Below are 19,117 nucleotides of genomic sequence, written 5' to 3'. Positions count from 1 at the left end.
GCAGAGCAACTTGCTGTGCCACCATGCCACCCATATCTAAAGTGGTGTGTTGGCACAGGGGGCTTGACTGGGTCCTGCTTTCTGGGGTTCAAACCCAGCTTGGGGTGCCTTGTGACAGACTGGCATCCTGCCCTGGATGTGTCCCCTCACCTTCCAGCCCTACACCCTGTGTTGCTGAGTTAGGCTCTGGTTCACCATCACCCTACTTGGGATATGTGTGTGTGTGTGTGTGTGCATATATATATATATATATATACATACATACATACATTTTCAGAACCACTTGTCCCATACAGGGTCACAGGGAACCAGGGCCTAACCAAGCAACTCAGGGCGTAAGGCCGGAGGGGGAGGGGACACATCCAGGACGGGATGCCAGTCCATCTCAAGGCACCCCAAGCGGGACTCAAACCCCAGACCCACCAGAGAGCAGGACCATGGTCCAACCCACTGCGCCACTGCGCCACTGCACCCCCTACCTTCAGAATAGTTAGAATAAAATAAACATGTCTTGGTTGAAAATCTGCTGTTCTGAAAATTTGACACTGTATGATGTGTCATCTGTCAATGGCCACAGTCTTTTTCCATTTGAAAAAAAATACACATAATATCTGATGTAAATTACTTCTGAATCATTGGAAAAAACTCCTGGAACGGGCCCCTGCTCTCTTGAAAGGTTCATATTAATACAGCCCAAATAAGTCTATATGGAATATAAACCGAGCTGCATCTCGTCCCTCAGCTTTAATGAAGTTTATAATAGGTGGTATTTGCGAGGTACAAACACTGCGGTAATTTCCCAAATGTTAAATAACCTCGGTAACGAGCATTACACATAATACATCCGAATAGAATTTTAATGACTTGTTAAAATGTTCCGCCTTGCCCAGTTGATTTTGATGACTTTATGGTGCTTCTTTAGGCAGGCAACACTTTTTTTCTCTCTTTAAGGCTGTAAAAGGGGGAAAATTTTTGTAGTACAGTGAGAGAGACTTCGTGGGAAATAACCGCGCTTCTCCGCTTTCCTGCGCGGTCGCTAGAGGGCGCTGTAAGAAGCACGAGGAGACGCGCCTCCTTCACCTGCGTCTCCGCATCCTCTCGGGGCTCCTTTGGTGAAAATGCACCGCGACCCAGAGCCTCGGCGAGCTGGTGCTTCTCTAAAGAACGTAAAGTATGGAAATCGACCTGAAAATCCCTCGATGACGCTGTAAGACCACCCAGCGGCCACCCCTGAAGTCCGGTGCCCCCCACAGTCGTGTGCCGGTCTCCTATGTATTAACAAATTCATAAATCATCTGTGCGCTAACAGTGTGATATTTGAGGGCTATGTATCTAAGTATATCAGAAAATTTAATGAAAGGAAAAACTCTTAAAGCCATACATTGTCAAATAAGATTCTGTTTCATTACACTGTATGAATGCAAATAAATGTAAATGTGGACGTCCCCTAAATATATTATAATAAAAGTTGTTAACACTCCATGGGTGTTGGTATTTTTCATTAATTAATGCATGGGGGGGGTGGTGCAAACGGAAAATCAGCTGGACACTCTTTGAAAGTATGATGAAGGTCCGTTTTGTGTGTGATTTCGACATCCTCTTTTTTTTTTTATAAAAGATCCCATCCTAGAGGATGAGAACTGACGTCATCCGACGCCTTTAAATATGTATCCTCGGCTGCGGCGGCACACTTGGAAGTTTGAGAGAGAAGGAAGAAGAAGGAGATTAAGCTGCACCATTTGATAAGAGCACAGTCGTTGTTTCAAAAGTGCACCGGGAAGTTGTAACGGGACAGCGGGAACAAAGATGTGATGCTGGGATTACAGGGCGTTTTTTCTCACCGTTACTCATCCTCGTTACTCTCGTCACCAACGGACATGGGTTGCGTTCGCGTGTCGGAGGCGGCGCGCGCGCCCGGCTCTTTGACCCCCCGGAGCTGAGGAGGCGGACGGGGGAGGCAGGGGGGGGTCCGCCGGCGCTCGGAGAGCGACATGCCTTCTTGGCGGCATCGCGTCCGCGGCACATCATCATCGGGCACATCTGGGCTGCTGGGCGCACCGCGCGCCGGGGCACGCGCTCCGCTGCTCGAGAGCGCGATGACGCGGGACCGCTGAGGCTCCTGACTTCTCGGCTCGCCACCAACATCTGGATCTGCCGGGCGCGCGCAAGCCCGCGCGGATCCATCGCGATGCTGCGCTGCGCCGCAGATGTTCCGGCAGCACTCGGAAGACCGGGCACCGGCATCCACCACGAGGAGAAACATGCAACTATGCGCTAATCCATGGAGACATGGCATATAGGTTCCTTACCAGCAGAGTCGTGCCATCCTCGAACCGGCTGAGCAGGAGATCCCTCTTCATCGCGACACTTTGCCTCTCCTTCACCTACTTGTGCTACAGCCTCCTCTTCTGCTCGGACGCGATCATGCAGAGCGAGGGCGACGAGCCGCACCGCTGCCTCCTCCTGCACAGCGCCGCGGCCACCAAGAAGCTCCTGCAGAAGTCCAGCAGCTACTACTGCACGCCGCCCGGGGAGCCGCGGGGGGTCCGGGAGCTGAGCCCGAGCGCGGGCGCGGGCGCGCGACGCCCCGGCGGCGGCGGCGGCAGCGGCGGCGGCGGGAGCGCGGCGGCGCGCAACCAGAGCAGGAGCTCGGCGAGCAGCGGCGCTCCGGACCGCAGGTCCAACAGCAGCGCCGCCGGTGCCGGGGCAGCCAAGTTCGGCAACAAAAAGTTGCCCAACGCGATTATAGTTGGCGTCAAGAAGGGGGGCACGCGGGCCGTGCTGGAGTTCATTCGGATCCACCCGGACGTGCGCGCGGTGGGCACGGAGCCGCACTTCTTCGACAGGAACTACGACAGGGGATTCGACTGGTACAGGTAGGTAGGAGAGCCGCCCGTCGCTCGTAGCCTCATCCTTCCGAAGCACTGGTAAGCAGCGGTGGGAGATGCTCGTCTTCTTGTTTCCCCAGCTCGAGGTTGTGGGTTCGAGTCCCCTTCTGGCTCTGGTACCCATGATTGGGGTATTTCCCTTAACTTAATATACAGCGAGAATACCCTCCTCTAATGGGTAAATCACTGTTTACTTTGTTAGATGTTAATCACTCTTAATTATCTCACCGAAAGTAATCTTGTGCCAACTTGTGTTTATTTATTCTTTCGTTATGTTATATGTATGAATGATGGGTTTTGAACTGACAAAGCACTGGCGCAGGATGTGTTTTCAGAGCGTTTTCTGGTCTCCTCACTGTAAAATTTATATATTTTATAGTTTTGAGAGGTGGATTCTTTTCCATGTCCTCACGATGATGATGATGATGATATACTGTACAATTCAGCTGAAATGTTTAGTGATACCTTATGAATATGATATTTTTTTTTCCTCAAAAGTTTACCAAATTAATGTTCTTCATTTTGATGTCAGTTTGTGTTTTTACACGTCCCTATTTAGGGAGCTATTTTAATTACATTTTTGCTATAGCATCATTAAAACACCCTTCTCAGAGTTCTTTATGTGGCTGGGTAATCGATTAAGTAATGCTACTCCGCCGGCAAACACACACACTTACACACACATATTACAGGTAGAGGTATATTTCCCATTAATAATATTCATAAACTAAATAGATACAATTTCTAATGCTAAATAGATAGATACTAAATAGATACAATTTCTAAACTAAATAGGTGCAATTTCTAATGCTTTCAGAATTTACAGTGTTGGTGTTTTGCAGCTGTTCTGCTGTACTGTTGTTCTAGAACCTTCATGCTTAGATATTTATCTTCAGCATTTACCATTTTGCAGCAAATGGGTTTTGTATATATTTAAATTAAACAGTAAGAGTACTGCAGTACTTTGTGTTTATTACACACATCTTGAGATGTACCTGGATGTATCATCAGTGATGTAACTTAGGTTCCTGCGGTATTCTGGGGCTTTCTGTATCAGACATTCACCTTAACCCAGGTGACCCAACCAAAGTTGCTCAGACCCAAGCCTGTGTCCAGGTAGTGCACCCTTGAACCCAAGGCTCATCCGATCCACAGGCATCTCGATGCCTTTTTCACAGCCTCAATAACCACTTTCATAGCTTCCCCCCCCTTTGATTCCCAGTATACTGTAGGCCCTATACAGCAACCTTCTTTCTTAGCCCCTACAGCCTACTTCAGTGGGCACACACACTGCCCTCCAGACTTTTGAGCTGCACTTCCACTGGCTCCTCATATTTCATTTTCCTCTCATCAGCCTCCTCCCTGCATTCTTCCCGTGAGGCTATAAGCTCCAGCAAGGCAACCTGTTTAGAAGCTTCAGACAGCAGCACACTGTCTAGTTTTAGTAATGTATCTGAGATAGATAGGACATCGCAGTTGTGTTCCTATATCGACCATCATCAGGGATCATCGTGCCATCATGAAAAGCCCAGAATTGGTTGTGTAGTGGTCCTAGTCTTTCAGCATGAAGATCAGCTCCAATGTCCCTCTAGAGCATGATGGAGAGCCAGCTTCTCCTCAGATGAACAGATAGCTGGAGTTGGAAAAGCATGTGACAGACAGCCTGGATCAAGAGCTTGATACACTGAGGCTCTGTTCTCCCAAGATCTTTCCAACAGACCTTGCTCTCCAGGGCCCATCCACTCCTAGTCCATACTCCCTACTTTTGCATCGCTTCCATCCTAGTCATCCATCCTTCCTCAATCATTGAGCTCACCTCTTTCTGAATCAGCTGGTGTCTCTCGTTCCCCTTGGCTTTGTTGTAATGTCATGATGGAACAATGCCCAAAGCTGCTCTTCCAGAATGCACTGTGCCCATAACCATGTTCTGCTGAATTTGGGACTCCAGCTCCCCCACCCCAGCTAGATCGCTGTACATCCTATATGTTCCTACTGCAATTCCTGCTCCAGGGACCCGAGGGTCACTTGAATACCTGTATAGCACCACTTCTCTTGAGCACGCTACACTGAACTCCTACTCTAAGCTCCTGAAGGGTGACTTTAGCTGGGTGCTCTGCTCATACAAGGTGATTCTGCTCTAGATGTAGCCCAAGTCACCATCAGCTTATCCTTCTCTCCAGGGACTCTACTGTTGGCAAAGACACTATTATCAGCTGTCAAAACTGTTAAGGTACAAAGAACCACAGATTCAAAATGCTGCAGTGTAACACACACATCCCATACGGGGTCACGGAGCCTGCCCAGCAACACAGGGCGTAAGGCCAGAGGGGGGACACCCAGGACGGGCCGCCAGTCCGTCACAAGGCACCCCAAGCGGGACTCAAACCCTAGACCCACCGGAGAGCAGGAGCAGGTTCAACCCACTGCGCCACTGCGCCACCGCACCCCCTAGCACAAAAAACAATTAAAATAAAATTGTCATCTAGGTGGTAATGAAATATTAATAGTAATGTATGTAGTGTTCTGTTTTCTATTAGATCAAAGATGATAAGTTTAGTATGGCTTTTTATACTTGAAATTGGAGAGATAGGAAGGATGCCCCTGCCATCATTTGGTCAACCAATTAATTAATTAATTTATTTATTTATTTGGTAGTTGTTCTAAAAATTAAGTAGCATTTAATTTAATTTAGTTCAATTTAATAGCATTTAAAGGACTATTTTGGAGGTGCATAATTTTCTTTCATTTGTACAATGGGGACTATAGTTACTTCATTCCCAGTGTTTATTTGCTGAATTTTAGCAACAGTTGGGTTTTAATTCGGGTCAGTAGTCTACCGGAGCAAGAAGAGAGATTTAAAAAAAATGATGGCAGAAACGCTTCAAGAAGATTAATTTATCTTGGCATTGCATAAACAAGGATTATATTAATTTGTGCAACCACGTAATAACCTTTTTACTGAAAGTTTTGCAGCTCAAATTTATACTGTGAGCCAGGACTTTATGCTACTAAAGAATTGTAATAGTCTGTAAGATCTTTTATTGGTTCCAAGATATTAGGGTTGGAAACCACTTCCAAGTCCCCCCCTCCCCCACACACATACCCTTTCCTAAATTTCAGTGGGAGTCATCCAGCAAAGTAAAACAGATATATATATATATATATTTTTTATTTGTTGCCTGGTTAATGCTTTTATTTAAAATAACTGCCAGTATCTGACCTTTATGTACTGTTGTGTGTATTCCTGGAGCAATTCACAGTTAAGTACATTAGTCAAAGTTAATAAAGTGTAATGGGGACCTCCGCTAGTCATCTTCAACATACAAGTCCCAGTTGTTGCTGTAACTGCTGTTGCAGATGTAACATACGTACTTGAACCTGCAGCGTTGCAGTTTTGTTCCGACGGGAAGAAGCTGAGGATGCCTGGATTGCATATTGCTTATGATCTGGTTGCGATCTGTGATCCAAACCACACTTCAGCTTTTGAGCCCTTCTCACAGGGCAGAAACTTCTGCTGAACATACAGTAAAGCTAAAAGAGTACGTGACCTGCAGGGATGACAGGTGTTCACAGTGATCTCCTTGATCCAAATTCAGCTGGAAAAGAGTTGTAGACACATTACCAGTAATCATGCTTGCGACCTCTTCTGATCCATAATATTTCCCTCTGACCACTAAAATAATGTATAACAAAGCATAACCAGGCAAAGAAAATGTAAAAAATTTCATTCTTACCACTGAAATGAGCAAGGTGTGAAAGCAGCCTTAGAATAAGCATCTGTGTCTTTTATCACTGTACACACCAGAAGGTGTTGTATAACCACGTACCCTTACCAGAAACACAAGTGAAAGATAAATTATACTGTTATGGATAGTCTTCTCCACATTACAACACGATGTGTTTGCTCTCTTGTCCTGTCAAATCCATCACCTAGTCGTTGTCAAGAAACCAACTTCATTATCTCTTACATGGTTTTTTTTAAAAGACACTTACAGACGACATGTTCTGGCGATATTGAAGCATGGTCTTCAATAAGGAGAAGGGTGTCCAAGGCTGTAAAAAATCCACAGACTAGTGATGCTTAATTGTCTATAGTGTGTGAATAGCATCAAATCAATGTGTGTGTTGCCCCAAAAAAAGTGTGCTTGTGCGTGTGTGGTGTGTGTATTTTACATTTACATTTATTCATTTAGCAGACGCTTTTCTCCAAAGCGATGTACATCTCATAGAAAATACAATTTGTTCATTACATTAGGAGAAAGAAACATAGTTGAAGATGTGTGATTCTTAAGTAAACCTAGTCTGTTTCTCTCCGCTTTATGCACTGATGTTCATCGCAAGAGTAGGTGCACAAAACTTAGGATAGACGGATCCTGATCACTGCCCTACATTTTTTTTTCTAAGGTTACACAAACATTTACATACAGTATAGGAGTAGTGGCTGTGTAAAGGCTTATCTGGGGATGATCATGAAGTTACGGTGCATGAACATTTACACCATACATGAGCTTGAGAGGTCATGGGCAAAGTGAGTCCAGAAAAGGTGAGTTTTCAGACCCTTCTTGAATATAGACACAGTTTCAGCAGTTCTGAGTGAGAGGGGAAGGTCATTCCACCACAATGGAGCCAGAGCTGAGAACCTCTCTGCATTACCTTTCGTGCATGGGGCCACCAAGCAATCAGAAGTAGACAAGCAAAGCAGTCTGGTTGGGGTGTAGCGGTCGATCAAGTCTTGTAAATAGCTAGGAGCATTTGTAGGAAATAACCAGGGTCTTGAATTTGATCTGGGCAGGCAGAGGAAGGTGTGGTGTGGTGTGGTGCAGCAGGTTTGGCTAGGTCCTGCTCTCTGGTGGGTCTGGGGTTCAAGTCTTGCTTGGGGTGCTTTGCATCAAACTGGTGTGTCCCCTCCAGCCTTGTGTCTTGTGTTGATGGGTTAGGCTCCGGCTTGCCGCAACCTTGCTTGGTACAAGTGGTTTCAGACTGTGTGTGAGAGTCTGAGCTCTGCAACCTTGTTGGTACAGATGTAATATGCTGTGGTGAAACTCTTGACCATGGCCTTTTTCATCTTGTTGGTCCACAAGCCTGACATTGGAAGTGTCTGTGTTGTGCCATTTTTTGCTCTTTTTTTCCCATGTTGTCTTCACTGTGCTACAGGAAAGGCTTAAAGTCTTGCAACCTTCTCCAAACTTTTATCTCCTAAGAACTCAACATCTACATCAACAGTTGAGTTCTGTGGTCTTCATTACATAATTGTCTGTAAATACCGGAGGCATCAACGAATAAATGTAAACGTGTCTACTATAGACAGGATGTTCACAAAACACAGTAAGTGTACACAAACACTGTACACATCCATGCTCCAGTGTTTCTCTGCACATGTTAAATTAAACTTTAGTGTTGTGCTTTGCACGAAACAGCCGAAGAACATTAAAATTAAGTTTATCTGTGGGAAAATTAATGCGGTTAGTAAAATATTTCCATCCAACTTTATTAACCAACTTTATCAATTTTATTTGAAAGTCAGTGATAACAATGGCCAAACCTTTGCACTAACGAAGGCATGCAAAGTAAGACATGGCTACACACACCTGATATAACTGTTTGGTAGCTCTAGAGCAGATATTTAAATTGACATTTACATTTATTTATTTATCAGATGCTTTTGTCCAAAGCGACTTCCAATGAGCGCTATGTAGTGTTATGAGCCCACACACCTTATTCACCGTGGTGACTTACACTGCTAGATACACTACTTACACTGCTAGATACACTACTTACAATGGGTCACTCGTCCATACATCAGTGGAACACACTCTCTCTGTCATATATATATACTTATACACATATATATATATATACGTAAAAATATACTTTACAAACTGCAGAGCTGTTCCAATGATTTGTCTTCTGCCCGCCAAGTAATATGTCCATGAAATGGGAAAAGTATAGAAGTAAGCAAATGACTGCTGCAAAGTACTTTGCTGTTGAGAAGGTAATGGTTCATTTTCTCCATGGCCGTGTGAGGCTATCATCAAATTAGCTGTGTGAGATTGGCACCGTGGACAGGACACGGAATCGTGTTAACATCCAGCCACTCGCTGTTTGTTTCGCTTTCAGTGAGAAAACATAGTGATAATGGCCATTCCTCACTTTGGGGGGTGGGGGAGTGAAAACAGGTATTATTATGGAAACCGTCACATCTTGTTCTATTTTCACAGCTTCTGACAAAGGCAGAAAAGAAGGAAAAGTTCATCTCAGCGACGCTGGTTTTGCTCAAGTAGGAAGCATCGTAGATACATGTCTTAGTCTTCGAGCACTTACTGCAATAGAAGGTATCCTTGCAGTTTTCTCTAGCTGGCTCAAGGAAATCAGAGCTCATAAATAGTGTCTTCAGAACGGCTGACAAAGACATACTGGGTCAGTCTTTATTTAACTTTATTTACAGTATATTCTGAAGTGGTTACAGTTAAAAACTTGGACTTTTTACTGTATGAACAATGGATAGTCTTCACTTAAATTTTGTTGTTTAAAGCAACTATATACAAAAACTGTCAAAACTGAGCCTTTGTGAAATCCTGTTGGTTAAATACAGACTAGTGTTGCATTTTGACTTAGAGTCCCATTATTCCTATCCTTCCATCCATCCATCGTCAACAGCCGCTTGTCCCCAGCGGGGTCACGCCGAGCCGGAGCCTACCTGGCAGCGCAGGGCCGAGGAGGGAGGGGACACGCCGTGCCAGTCCATCACTCGGCATCCCAAGATGGGTTCGAACCCCAGACCCGCCATACAGCAGGCACTGGCCAAACCTCCCACATCACCATGCCCCCCCCGCCATTATTCATGTCAGCCAAACAAATGATTTACTGCATTTTTTGTATACATACATATCAGCAAGAGTAATTAGGAATTTGTCGTGATCTTTTTTACTGCAATAATCCATAATGCAAGAAAATCATCTGAGCACTTCACACCAAAACTGTACCTATATATTTCTGAATGTAACTGTAATACAAGTAATATAAGTTGCAAACTAAATCACCATAAACATTATGGAGAATAAACATTCAATCATAAATATTAATTGTGTTATGTTTAATACATATGTAGTAAACACCCATTATATCCCTATTGTTACATGAAAGAAAGTTCCAGGATCTTTTTGGAAGGTGACATCTGTCAGACAGGATGTGTTATATCATCCCAATAAGCAAAAACCCTTAAAGTGTATCATTCTCGACAAGAAGGTTTCATATTATTCAGACTGTTGCAGGTAATCTGGGAGTCAGTTGTATTTCAGTGCCTATCTTTCCTCATGCTTGAAGCCTTTCCAATCTGCTCTTAAGTATTATACAGAGCGTGAACTGAATAAAAAGTCCATGAGCCATATTGTTTGGACATATTGATGTCTGTTTTCTGGGGATATGTGTTATCAACCAACATATGCAATATTTTTACAACTTTTTTCACACACAGTAATTTGCCTTATTAATTCTAACCGGTGTACTGACCTTTTCATAAACTGATAGGTCACCAGTGCAGTAGATAAGCATGAGTGACAGTTGTCAGCTTGTACGTATTGTGGCTAACCTTTGCAAGCAAAACATGCTTCATTCTCCCCTCACTCCCCAGACAGAGCCAGTAGAACTGTGTGTCATTTTTTTTTTTCTTTTTCCAATATCTAGCCACGAGATGTCCAAGCTTCTGTTGGAAAGTTGTGTTATAGTCAAAGTCAAAAATCCATAAACCCTTTTTTTTCTCTAAAGGTCTTAATAAATAAATAGAATAGTATGTTTCCTTTGATGCTCTATATACTTCCGTAACGCGCTTTTGCAAAACCATCCACTTAACCATTCACGGCAGTGAAAGCCTAAAATCGTTTAAGTGCTCGGGCTTTCAGTACTCATTGATTGATAAGCAATGCGATCTCAGCTGGAACGGGAGAAAAGCAAGGCCAGCTCTCATTAAAGTTCGTTTCCTGGTAACAGTGAGCTGGGTGGCTTCTTTATACTAGAACAGTACGATTTTTACCATACGAATGCCGCAAAAATGTAGGCTTTGATTCATTATATTGTAACGACCCGCGTTATTGGTATTTCGGAGGGAAACCCATCCAATGTAAATAGTTGCATTGTGGGGAATAATGTGAGATGTGGGTGTGCAACCACTGGGGGAATTTCGGGGGGAAATGATGGGGTGACTGTGTCTACGGCTGTGTTGGGAGAGAGTCTGGGGGTGTTAAGCAGCCTGGGAATGTTGGCTTGAGGTGTAGGTCCTGAAGGAAATGGGGTCCTCAAATGGAAAGAATTATTTCTTTGGTGCTGGTGTTTTAATAAATTGTTTGTAACAAATGCTGTCTCCACATCTTTCTTTACCCCCTCCAAACCCATGGTGTTGCATGCCATATTATATATACAGAATGTATATTCATTCTATATAGTGGCTTTAGACAATACTGTATATGTGCAAGAGTCCTTGTCTCATCTGCTGCTCAAGAAACAGTTTAAATTAGAATGGGCAGTTCTGCATTTGTTTAAACTTTCTTGCCAGATGTGAGAAACATTCCTCCAACTGATCACTAAGAGCTAATTTTGGATTACAAAGACGGTAACTAAAAATGAAAATAAAAGAATGACGATTTGATGCTGAAACTCTTTTTCCTAGGTCCTAGTGCGTGGGTAGGAAGAACATTTGCTGTTTTGTGATCCATGCAATGTGAATACGGAATGTCTTGGATGGAATTAAAGTGGCTTTGCAATGAAAATTTCATTGGGAAAAGATGATTCTGTATAGGGTTTTGTTTTTTCTTCGCTAATATGTACCTGACATTCTGGCAACGTGTAATAACTCTCCTGCTTGTAAGAAATAACCAATTACTATGTGCAACAATGCAAAGCAGAACAACATTTGGCAGTTACTGTATTTCTTTAGGAAAATTAAAACAATTAAGGATAAATAAATGAATTCTTACAAAAAAATCATGTGTTGTCACATTTGAAAACTGAGTGTTACAACTTGGCACTCTGCTGTACCGGTAGGAATTTGAGCTGTGACACAGTGCCAAACATCACTAAGTGCCTTTTTCTATTTTCCCGGTCTAACTGCACACAAAATCCCAAAATTCACGGCATATGTCCCTTGACACCTCTATCGTGCTCCTTCTTTATGGGACGTACCTAAAGGTATCTATTTATTCAGTCATGTATTTAGTTACATTGTCTTTGTTGCCACAAACATTATATGTTTCCAAGAAAAATCATCAGTTTGATGCTTTATACATCTTTTGCTTTTATCATTAACGACAGTGTTTCGTTAATTCATTAATTACTTCTTCTGTCATGTCAAATGCATATTTTTAATTAACCATCTGTAAAATTTACATATAGTCGCCTTTTGCTTATGAAAATTCCTAGAGTATGGCGTTGTTTTGTTTTTGTGTTACAACAGGAGTCGTTCATATATTTTTATTCACTTTCGTAGCCCTCTGTTTAACAAGAGTACAAATTACCTTGTCACCACAGTGCAAACAGGGACCAGTGCCCCCATGTTAAAACAGTTGTGTTTTTATTACGGGAAATCCTTTTGCTTTTCTTTCACCTTGCTGCAGCCCCCTTAGGACTCACAGATGGACCCCCAGGGGGCTGTGGACCCTACTTTGAAAAGCACAGCATCACGGTACACCAGATGAGTGATGTGGGAATGAGACGTGGCTGAACCGTTTAATAAAGGGCACATCATACCTGCAGAACAATTGCAGTGGATCCCCTCACCTACAGCTGCAGCTGAAGTTTTGAAGCCCCAAAGTCTAATAACAGGGACCGAAAATTAAAAAATAAATATGTACTTAGATAACTGGCTGCATTGAGGGGAAAATCATTTTCACATTTTTATTTTTTAAACAGCATCTTAATGTAATATGCATTTCATGAGTTATTCTGATGAAAGTATGATTAAAAATTAATTTCTGTGCATTATGTTTTATGAATTTTTAGTTAGGCTCTTGACATTGTGATAATATTCAGCTGGACCTTTTTTATTTTTTTGCAATGAAAGAGACGTAAGATGCAATGGGCTCTGGCATGAAAACAGAAATGGGTGTCGAAGTTTCATCATTCTGTTAGCATAATGCCCTACAAGTACCCCCCTCCGGTGAATAAGTTTCATGAGATGCAACCGCTGCATGCAGGCATTGTGCTCCTGAAGTGGGCTGATTGTGGATATTCTGCTGTCAGAGCACACGTTTGCTGAGAAAATGTCACACACTGACAGAGGTGTCCCAGGGGTGTTCTTTAGACACCGAGTTTGACAGTGGTATAAGCGCACAAGAGCAACTGGTCTGACATTCACGCTCATTCATTCGAAATGCAATAAATTAATCAGCTCTATTTCTATGAAATATTTCCGCTGACTTCTTTGATGATTCCTTTTCAAAGAGCATTTTTAGTTGAATTGTATGGTATTTATTTATTCAGTTATTTATTTAGTTACGTTGCTTTGCACACAACCGGTTACATCATTCCAGGGCGTTATTGCCAGACCATTTCTAAGCACAGTTTTAAATTTGTCCCAGTAGTTCATCATTTCTGTGTAATTACTAGAAGAAATTTAAGCTGCTAATTTTTGAACACTTCTCTTTAAAATTGCATATACTACCATACTTTTAAAAAAAAATTCAGTGATAACTGTTGCAATAAAAAATAAACAAAACGTAGCCATCTTTACTGACCAGAACAGTCACACTTTACCAAACCCACAACTAATCAGTTTCTAAGCCATCTATTTTTGGTACTTAGTGCTAACCGCTTTGCTTATATTGTCTTGTCAAACTGTCATATTTCATGACAACAGACCAAAAATATTTTTGCTTGTGAGTAGCATGTTTTAAAATAAATGTATGCTCTTTGTAAGCTAGACCAAACTAAGACCTTTACCACAAATTCGTTATTAAATGAGAAGCAGTCTTTCTCATCCAACGTAATAAGTGTGTAATAATCAATTCCACATTTTGCTTTAGAGGGAATCATGTGTGTGGTACAAACACGGAAGTAGAGTAGAGGCAAAAATTAGTGAAGCCCAAGTTGCATTGCTTAAACCAAGTAGGTAAGTAAAATCAAGTGTATAAACCATAATAATTTATTCATTATAAGTTTATTTTAAGATTTAAATTCTTTTATGTTTATTCTATTATTTTATGCAAGAATAATGACCATCCCTATAAGGTTCACATACTTACAGGAGCACCGTACATTCCCTTTTTATCATTTCAATATTCTGTACGATGCCAAGTAATGGACTGGCATGAGAAATGCACTCAGCATAAGTATATTTTTACAAGAGAGCAGTGTAATGAACTCAGAAAATGTATATAATGCATGTGGTAAGGCTCGAATGTGCACTTCTGTCTCTAGACCCCAATCAAAATGTCACTAGTACAGCAAAACGGAGTTAACACGGCTTGGTTTCATACACGAGTGATTCTCTCTTCAGAAATAAAGAGTCTGCAGGTAGGAATGTTTTCTATAAACGCAGACGCTTAATGAGTCAAGGAAGTTGCTGAAAAGCAGGAACAAATGCTGCTTAAAATGCAAAGTGCTGTAACTTATAAATGGCTGTGTACTATTTTGATGTTTCTGTTAGAAAGGAAAACACCAGAATGGTGATTTGAAATGTAAACCACTCATACATTGCAAAGCTTTATAGTCTGTTAGGAAACTTTTATACCCTGTTTACAAAGCTTTAGAGTCTGTTAACCAAAGAAATGTCATACAACATACAAGTACAACAAAATACAGATAAAGAAGAGATCCATAAATGTAGGTTATATCCATATCCAACAATTCGCTGTGGGTAATAATGAGAGTTGGAAACTGACTTGGGTAGAAAATGAGTGTTTTGTGAGGTCAAGACCATTTTTAAAAAAAATGGAGGGAAAAAAACTGTGCTAGTTTCACAACAGTAAAATGCTTCAATACTACTTGAAATTGCAATCTTTAAGGTTAGCTATGAGGAATTTCAGCTTGCGGTTAAAGCAGGTGAATAATCCTCGATGGATATGTTTGTGATGAACTCAGCAAGTCTCAAAGGCCCTACCCTCTCTATATTTGCAGCGAATCATTGGCGTTATTGATATGCTCACAGGAGGAAGTTGTAAGGCGTGTTAGCTCTCCACTGCAGATGCTTGAAAAGGTCGAAATGACTGCAAGCGCATCAGCAGCACGTCTCGTCTGGAATAGGAATGAACCCAGAGGCAGCCTGGAATATGATAGACTCTGTCCACGGAACAGTTGTTCTAACACCTCTTCTGTCCTAGACCACCTACAATGTTCCCATGTTTGTCTTACAATCCCTCGAATATGTGACAATCTCCACCATCTTAAATATGTGACACTTTTTCACAATTGCTTTTTTATCACCTTGCAGAAAGAAAAAAAATATCATAATGTTCTCGTTTCATGATCATAAACCTTATGTGATATCGGCATGATATTTTGTGCATGTCGCAGTCAGATATTCTAGTTTCACGAGACAGTGAATTTGGCATTGCTGGCGGTAATTTCAAGTGAATTAGTTTTGAGTGTAGTGAGGGTAGAAAATTTCTTGTAGCTGTGTATGTGATTCGGCCAACAAGGATGGCCGGTATTGCATGAAATGAGCTGGATTTTTTTATGTGCACATTTTATTTTTTCAAATATAGATGTGCAGTCAACGTCTGCAACAAATCCTTTGATCAACTTCACCCATCGCGCACTTTGTAGCATTTCCATTTTCAGTACTCTGGTTAAATTATGTTAACAATATCCTTCCATATTCAATACTATGATCCAGAAACATTCATGTTACCACTCCCATTAAGAGACAGTTTCCATGGGGTTTAGCAGAATGTGAATATTCCTGTTGAAACGTGAACTATAGCAGTGGAACGTCAGCAATAGACCAACTTCACATACATCACATGTACACCGACGGCAGCACATTACAGTACATTTACTAACGCTTCACTCGCCCGTCTTCTGTCACCGTGAGGTGTAAACTTAGAAATCACACATTGCTTGGTGTGTGTAGGCTGTTTCCTCAAATTTTTCAGTTGTGAAACTAGAGACTATTGCCTTTTTTAATTTACGTTTACTTTATGTTTTAGCATAGGCTACAGACAAATTTTTTCCATCAAATATTTCTATTAGCGACAGCAAAATTAAAAAAATGTGTCGAAATTCTCACATCTAACTCAAATGTGCCGTTGGGGTTTCTTAGAAGCACCAGTAATTATGTTCTTTTATGTTTAAGGCTAGTTTTCAGTCAAAGATACACTTGTGCAGTGCTTTTGTGAAATTATTCAAGTGTGACTTGTTTATATCCAGGTCAATAATATGAACAGACTCGTTTTTATGGCACCATCAGTTTTCTCCACAAAATTATAAAAAAAAAGAAAAAATTTGGAGGATAAATTGGCAACCAAACATATACATTTTTAAACACGTCTTTCCAGATACAGCTTTTTAATTAAGTTATGTTGCTCTTGCCAGTGATTCTTCGTTTTCATTTGGCCATGCTAATGACCCAACTGACAAGCCCTCAAATGATGCGGCTGCTTAAATAATTCCTTGTTAAGTTTTCCTTTACATTTGTCACGACCACATTCAAAAGGCATGCTTGGTTAAAGTTTGGACACGATCCCAGAATATACAAGAGGGAAATATTAAGTTACTTTTTGTATTTTCCTATGGAAATGCTAAAGAAAGGCATTCTCACATTAGGGAGAAAAGGCTACATGTGGCTTCAGACAATTTCAATGTACTTGAAGTTGTTCAAGATATTAAATCATTAAAGCTATCTAATATTTTCTGGCCTCAGAGTGTGGCAACTCCTCCAGCAGCTGTAACTTCCATCGCATTAGTATTACTCGCACTACCAGGGATTATTTCAGGACATTCTGTAATGCTTTGTAAGCGGCTGGGGAATTGAGGAATGAAAGAATTCTCTAGATATCTGAGTGTGAGAAGACCTCACATTTTCGGGGATGTTAAAAACACACAAACACTGCTGCGCGCAGCCAGTGACAGTCGTGTGCTGATTCATTTCACACCCGGAAATGATCCAAAACACACCCCTTGTCTCGATGTTCATCTCTTCTGATCATTCAAGAACATAACTGCTTCCATTAAAACATATGAACACATTAAAATCAGGTAACCCTCTATGTAAAGTAGCTTTATATACACACCCTTTATTTCCAACACATACACTTCGCACCCACCCACATGCTTTTCCAAGCTTCACACACGTACCCTAAGTCTCTTACATCGACATGAACTTGCAGATTCACTCACGCATTCTGCCTGCATACATGCACGTGCACTGATGTATGCGCAATAATTGCTTTGTTTCCTCGATATGCTGTTGGCCTGCGCTAAGTGATAGATTGCATGTTAAAAAATGTTATTGCTGTGATCGTGTCAGGATTGGAACACTTCTACTAAGTGGAAAATAGTCAGGGGTTTAGGGTGCAGATGCTCATTTGGTTCAACAAGACTTGAATGTCAGAACAGTCAATGGTGCGTTTGTGTTTGAATCCTACTGGGTTCAGCATTTTCTCCTTATTAAGTGCTGTAAAGTCAGTGTTGACTCTTGGTGACCGTATTGCAGCACGCTGTACTCAGATGGGGTGAAGAAGGATGTACGGATAACGTTCATTATAAAGATTTACCGGAACACCGGCACACGAAGGAATAATGCTCTTGGTCCGAGGCCCCTTTTTTCCCAACGACCTGCATCTCAAGCCGGCCTTCCCAGCCTGCTTAGCACCCCTCAATCTTACTTCTTTCCTCCTGACCAACACAGTCACCCCTTATATTCCCTGTAAATCCGCACAACGGTTGAACATGTCATTCACATCTTACCCACAATCCAACTATTTACAATAAAACAATTTTCCCGCTCAAACTCCCAGTAATGCAGGTCATTACAATGTATATAGAATGCTTTCACAATACTCTGTCCTCCATCCTTCCCTTGTGCCCTTAGGACTGAAAGGGATGCACTTATTCTCATATAGACTGAGTCCATCTCTCTGGTTGCTGGTTATCTTCTTCTCTTTTCTTATCCCTTTTTAAGCATTACTGTTGGTTTAGTGGTTATACCCCTGATTGAATTAATAAAGAATAGTGACCTCATTGTGTTTATAATTTTGTTGCTCTCTCTTCAGCAGTTATGGTTTATTAACTGAGTTTATGAGTTTCTTAGTTTAATAATAGTAACAGTATTCAGTTTTTCAGAACAAAGTTGAATAACTGCAGTATATCTAATTTCAATTTCACTATCTCTTTAATACATTAGTGTAGTTTGGCTGTAGGATGTGTATGTGTAGACATGATTCAGTTTTTATGTGAGAATGTCATAAAAGACCTACATTTGCTTTGCACCACTTAATTTCAGTTAAAATTAGGCCTTACATAACAGCCTTATATCACTTCATAGACATTATATTAAAGATATGATATCACAGCGTAATTGCATTTATTTGCTCAGTATTGACTACCCACATATTAGCCATTGAAAATGTGTTTAACATAATATATTAAATATTTGTTATGTTAAACATAATGTGGCAAAGTATAATGTTGAAGTTTTGTGGTTTTGCTGCTGAAAATGTGCTTCCTTTCCTACTGCGGTGAATGGTTCAGCAACACCACAAAAAAACTATTTGCATAATCACACACACACACACACACACACTGGCTGAAACTGCTTATTCCGAGCAGGGTCGCAGCGAGCTGGAGCCTAACCCGGCAACACAGGGCATAAGGCTGGAGGGGGAGGGGACACCAGGCCATTGCAAGGCACCCCAAGTGGGACTCAAACCCCAGACTCACCAGAGAGCAGGACCCGGTCAAACCCATTGCGCCACCACACCCCCCTATTTGCATAATCTCAACTGGAATTGAAGTATTTTACATATTATGCAATAACTCACACACACACCATCTGAAACCACTTATCCCATGAGGGGTCACGGGGGAGTCGGAGCCGAATCCAGCAGCACAGGGGATAAGGCCAGAGGGGGAGGGGACACACCTAGAACGGGATGTCAGTCCATCACAAGGCACCCCAAGCAGAACTCAAACCCCAGACCCACCGGAGAGCAGGACCCAGTCAAACCCACTGTGCCACCACACCACCGCACACCCCTCTTATGCAATAACTGACATTGTTAATAGAGATGAGACTTGAAAAT

General features: G+C 41.8%; 1 protein-coding gene across 1 annotated transcript in view; it reads left to right on the top strand.

Annotated features, from left to right (window-relative positions):
- The first annotated feature begins 2,289 nt into the window (after nucleotides 1–2,289).
- Nucleotides 2,290–19,117, top strand: part of hs3st2 (heparan sulfate (glucosamine) 3-O-sulfotransferase 2) — a 35,505-nt gene continuing 18,677 nt past the window's right edge. Inside the window, exon 1 of the mRNA XM_029246925.1 lies at nucleotides 2,290–2,876. Within this exon, the coding sequence (XP_029102758.1) occupies nucleotides 2,290–2,876 (587 nt within the window). The remainder of the gene's footprint in view (nucleotides 2,877–19,117) is intronic.

This window comes from Scleropages formosus, chromosome 20, assembly GCF_900964775.1.
Source record: "Scleropages formosus chromosome 20, fSclFor1.1, whole genome shotgun sequence".
In the NCBI taxonomy this organism is placed as follows: domain Eukaryota; kingdom Metazoa; phylum Chordata; class Actinopteri; order Osteoglossiformes; family Osteoglossidae; genus Scleropages; species Scleropages formosus.
The sequence above is the reverse complement of the archived record's forward strand: the minus strand, read 5'-3'. Positions and strand labels throughout refer to the sequence as shown.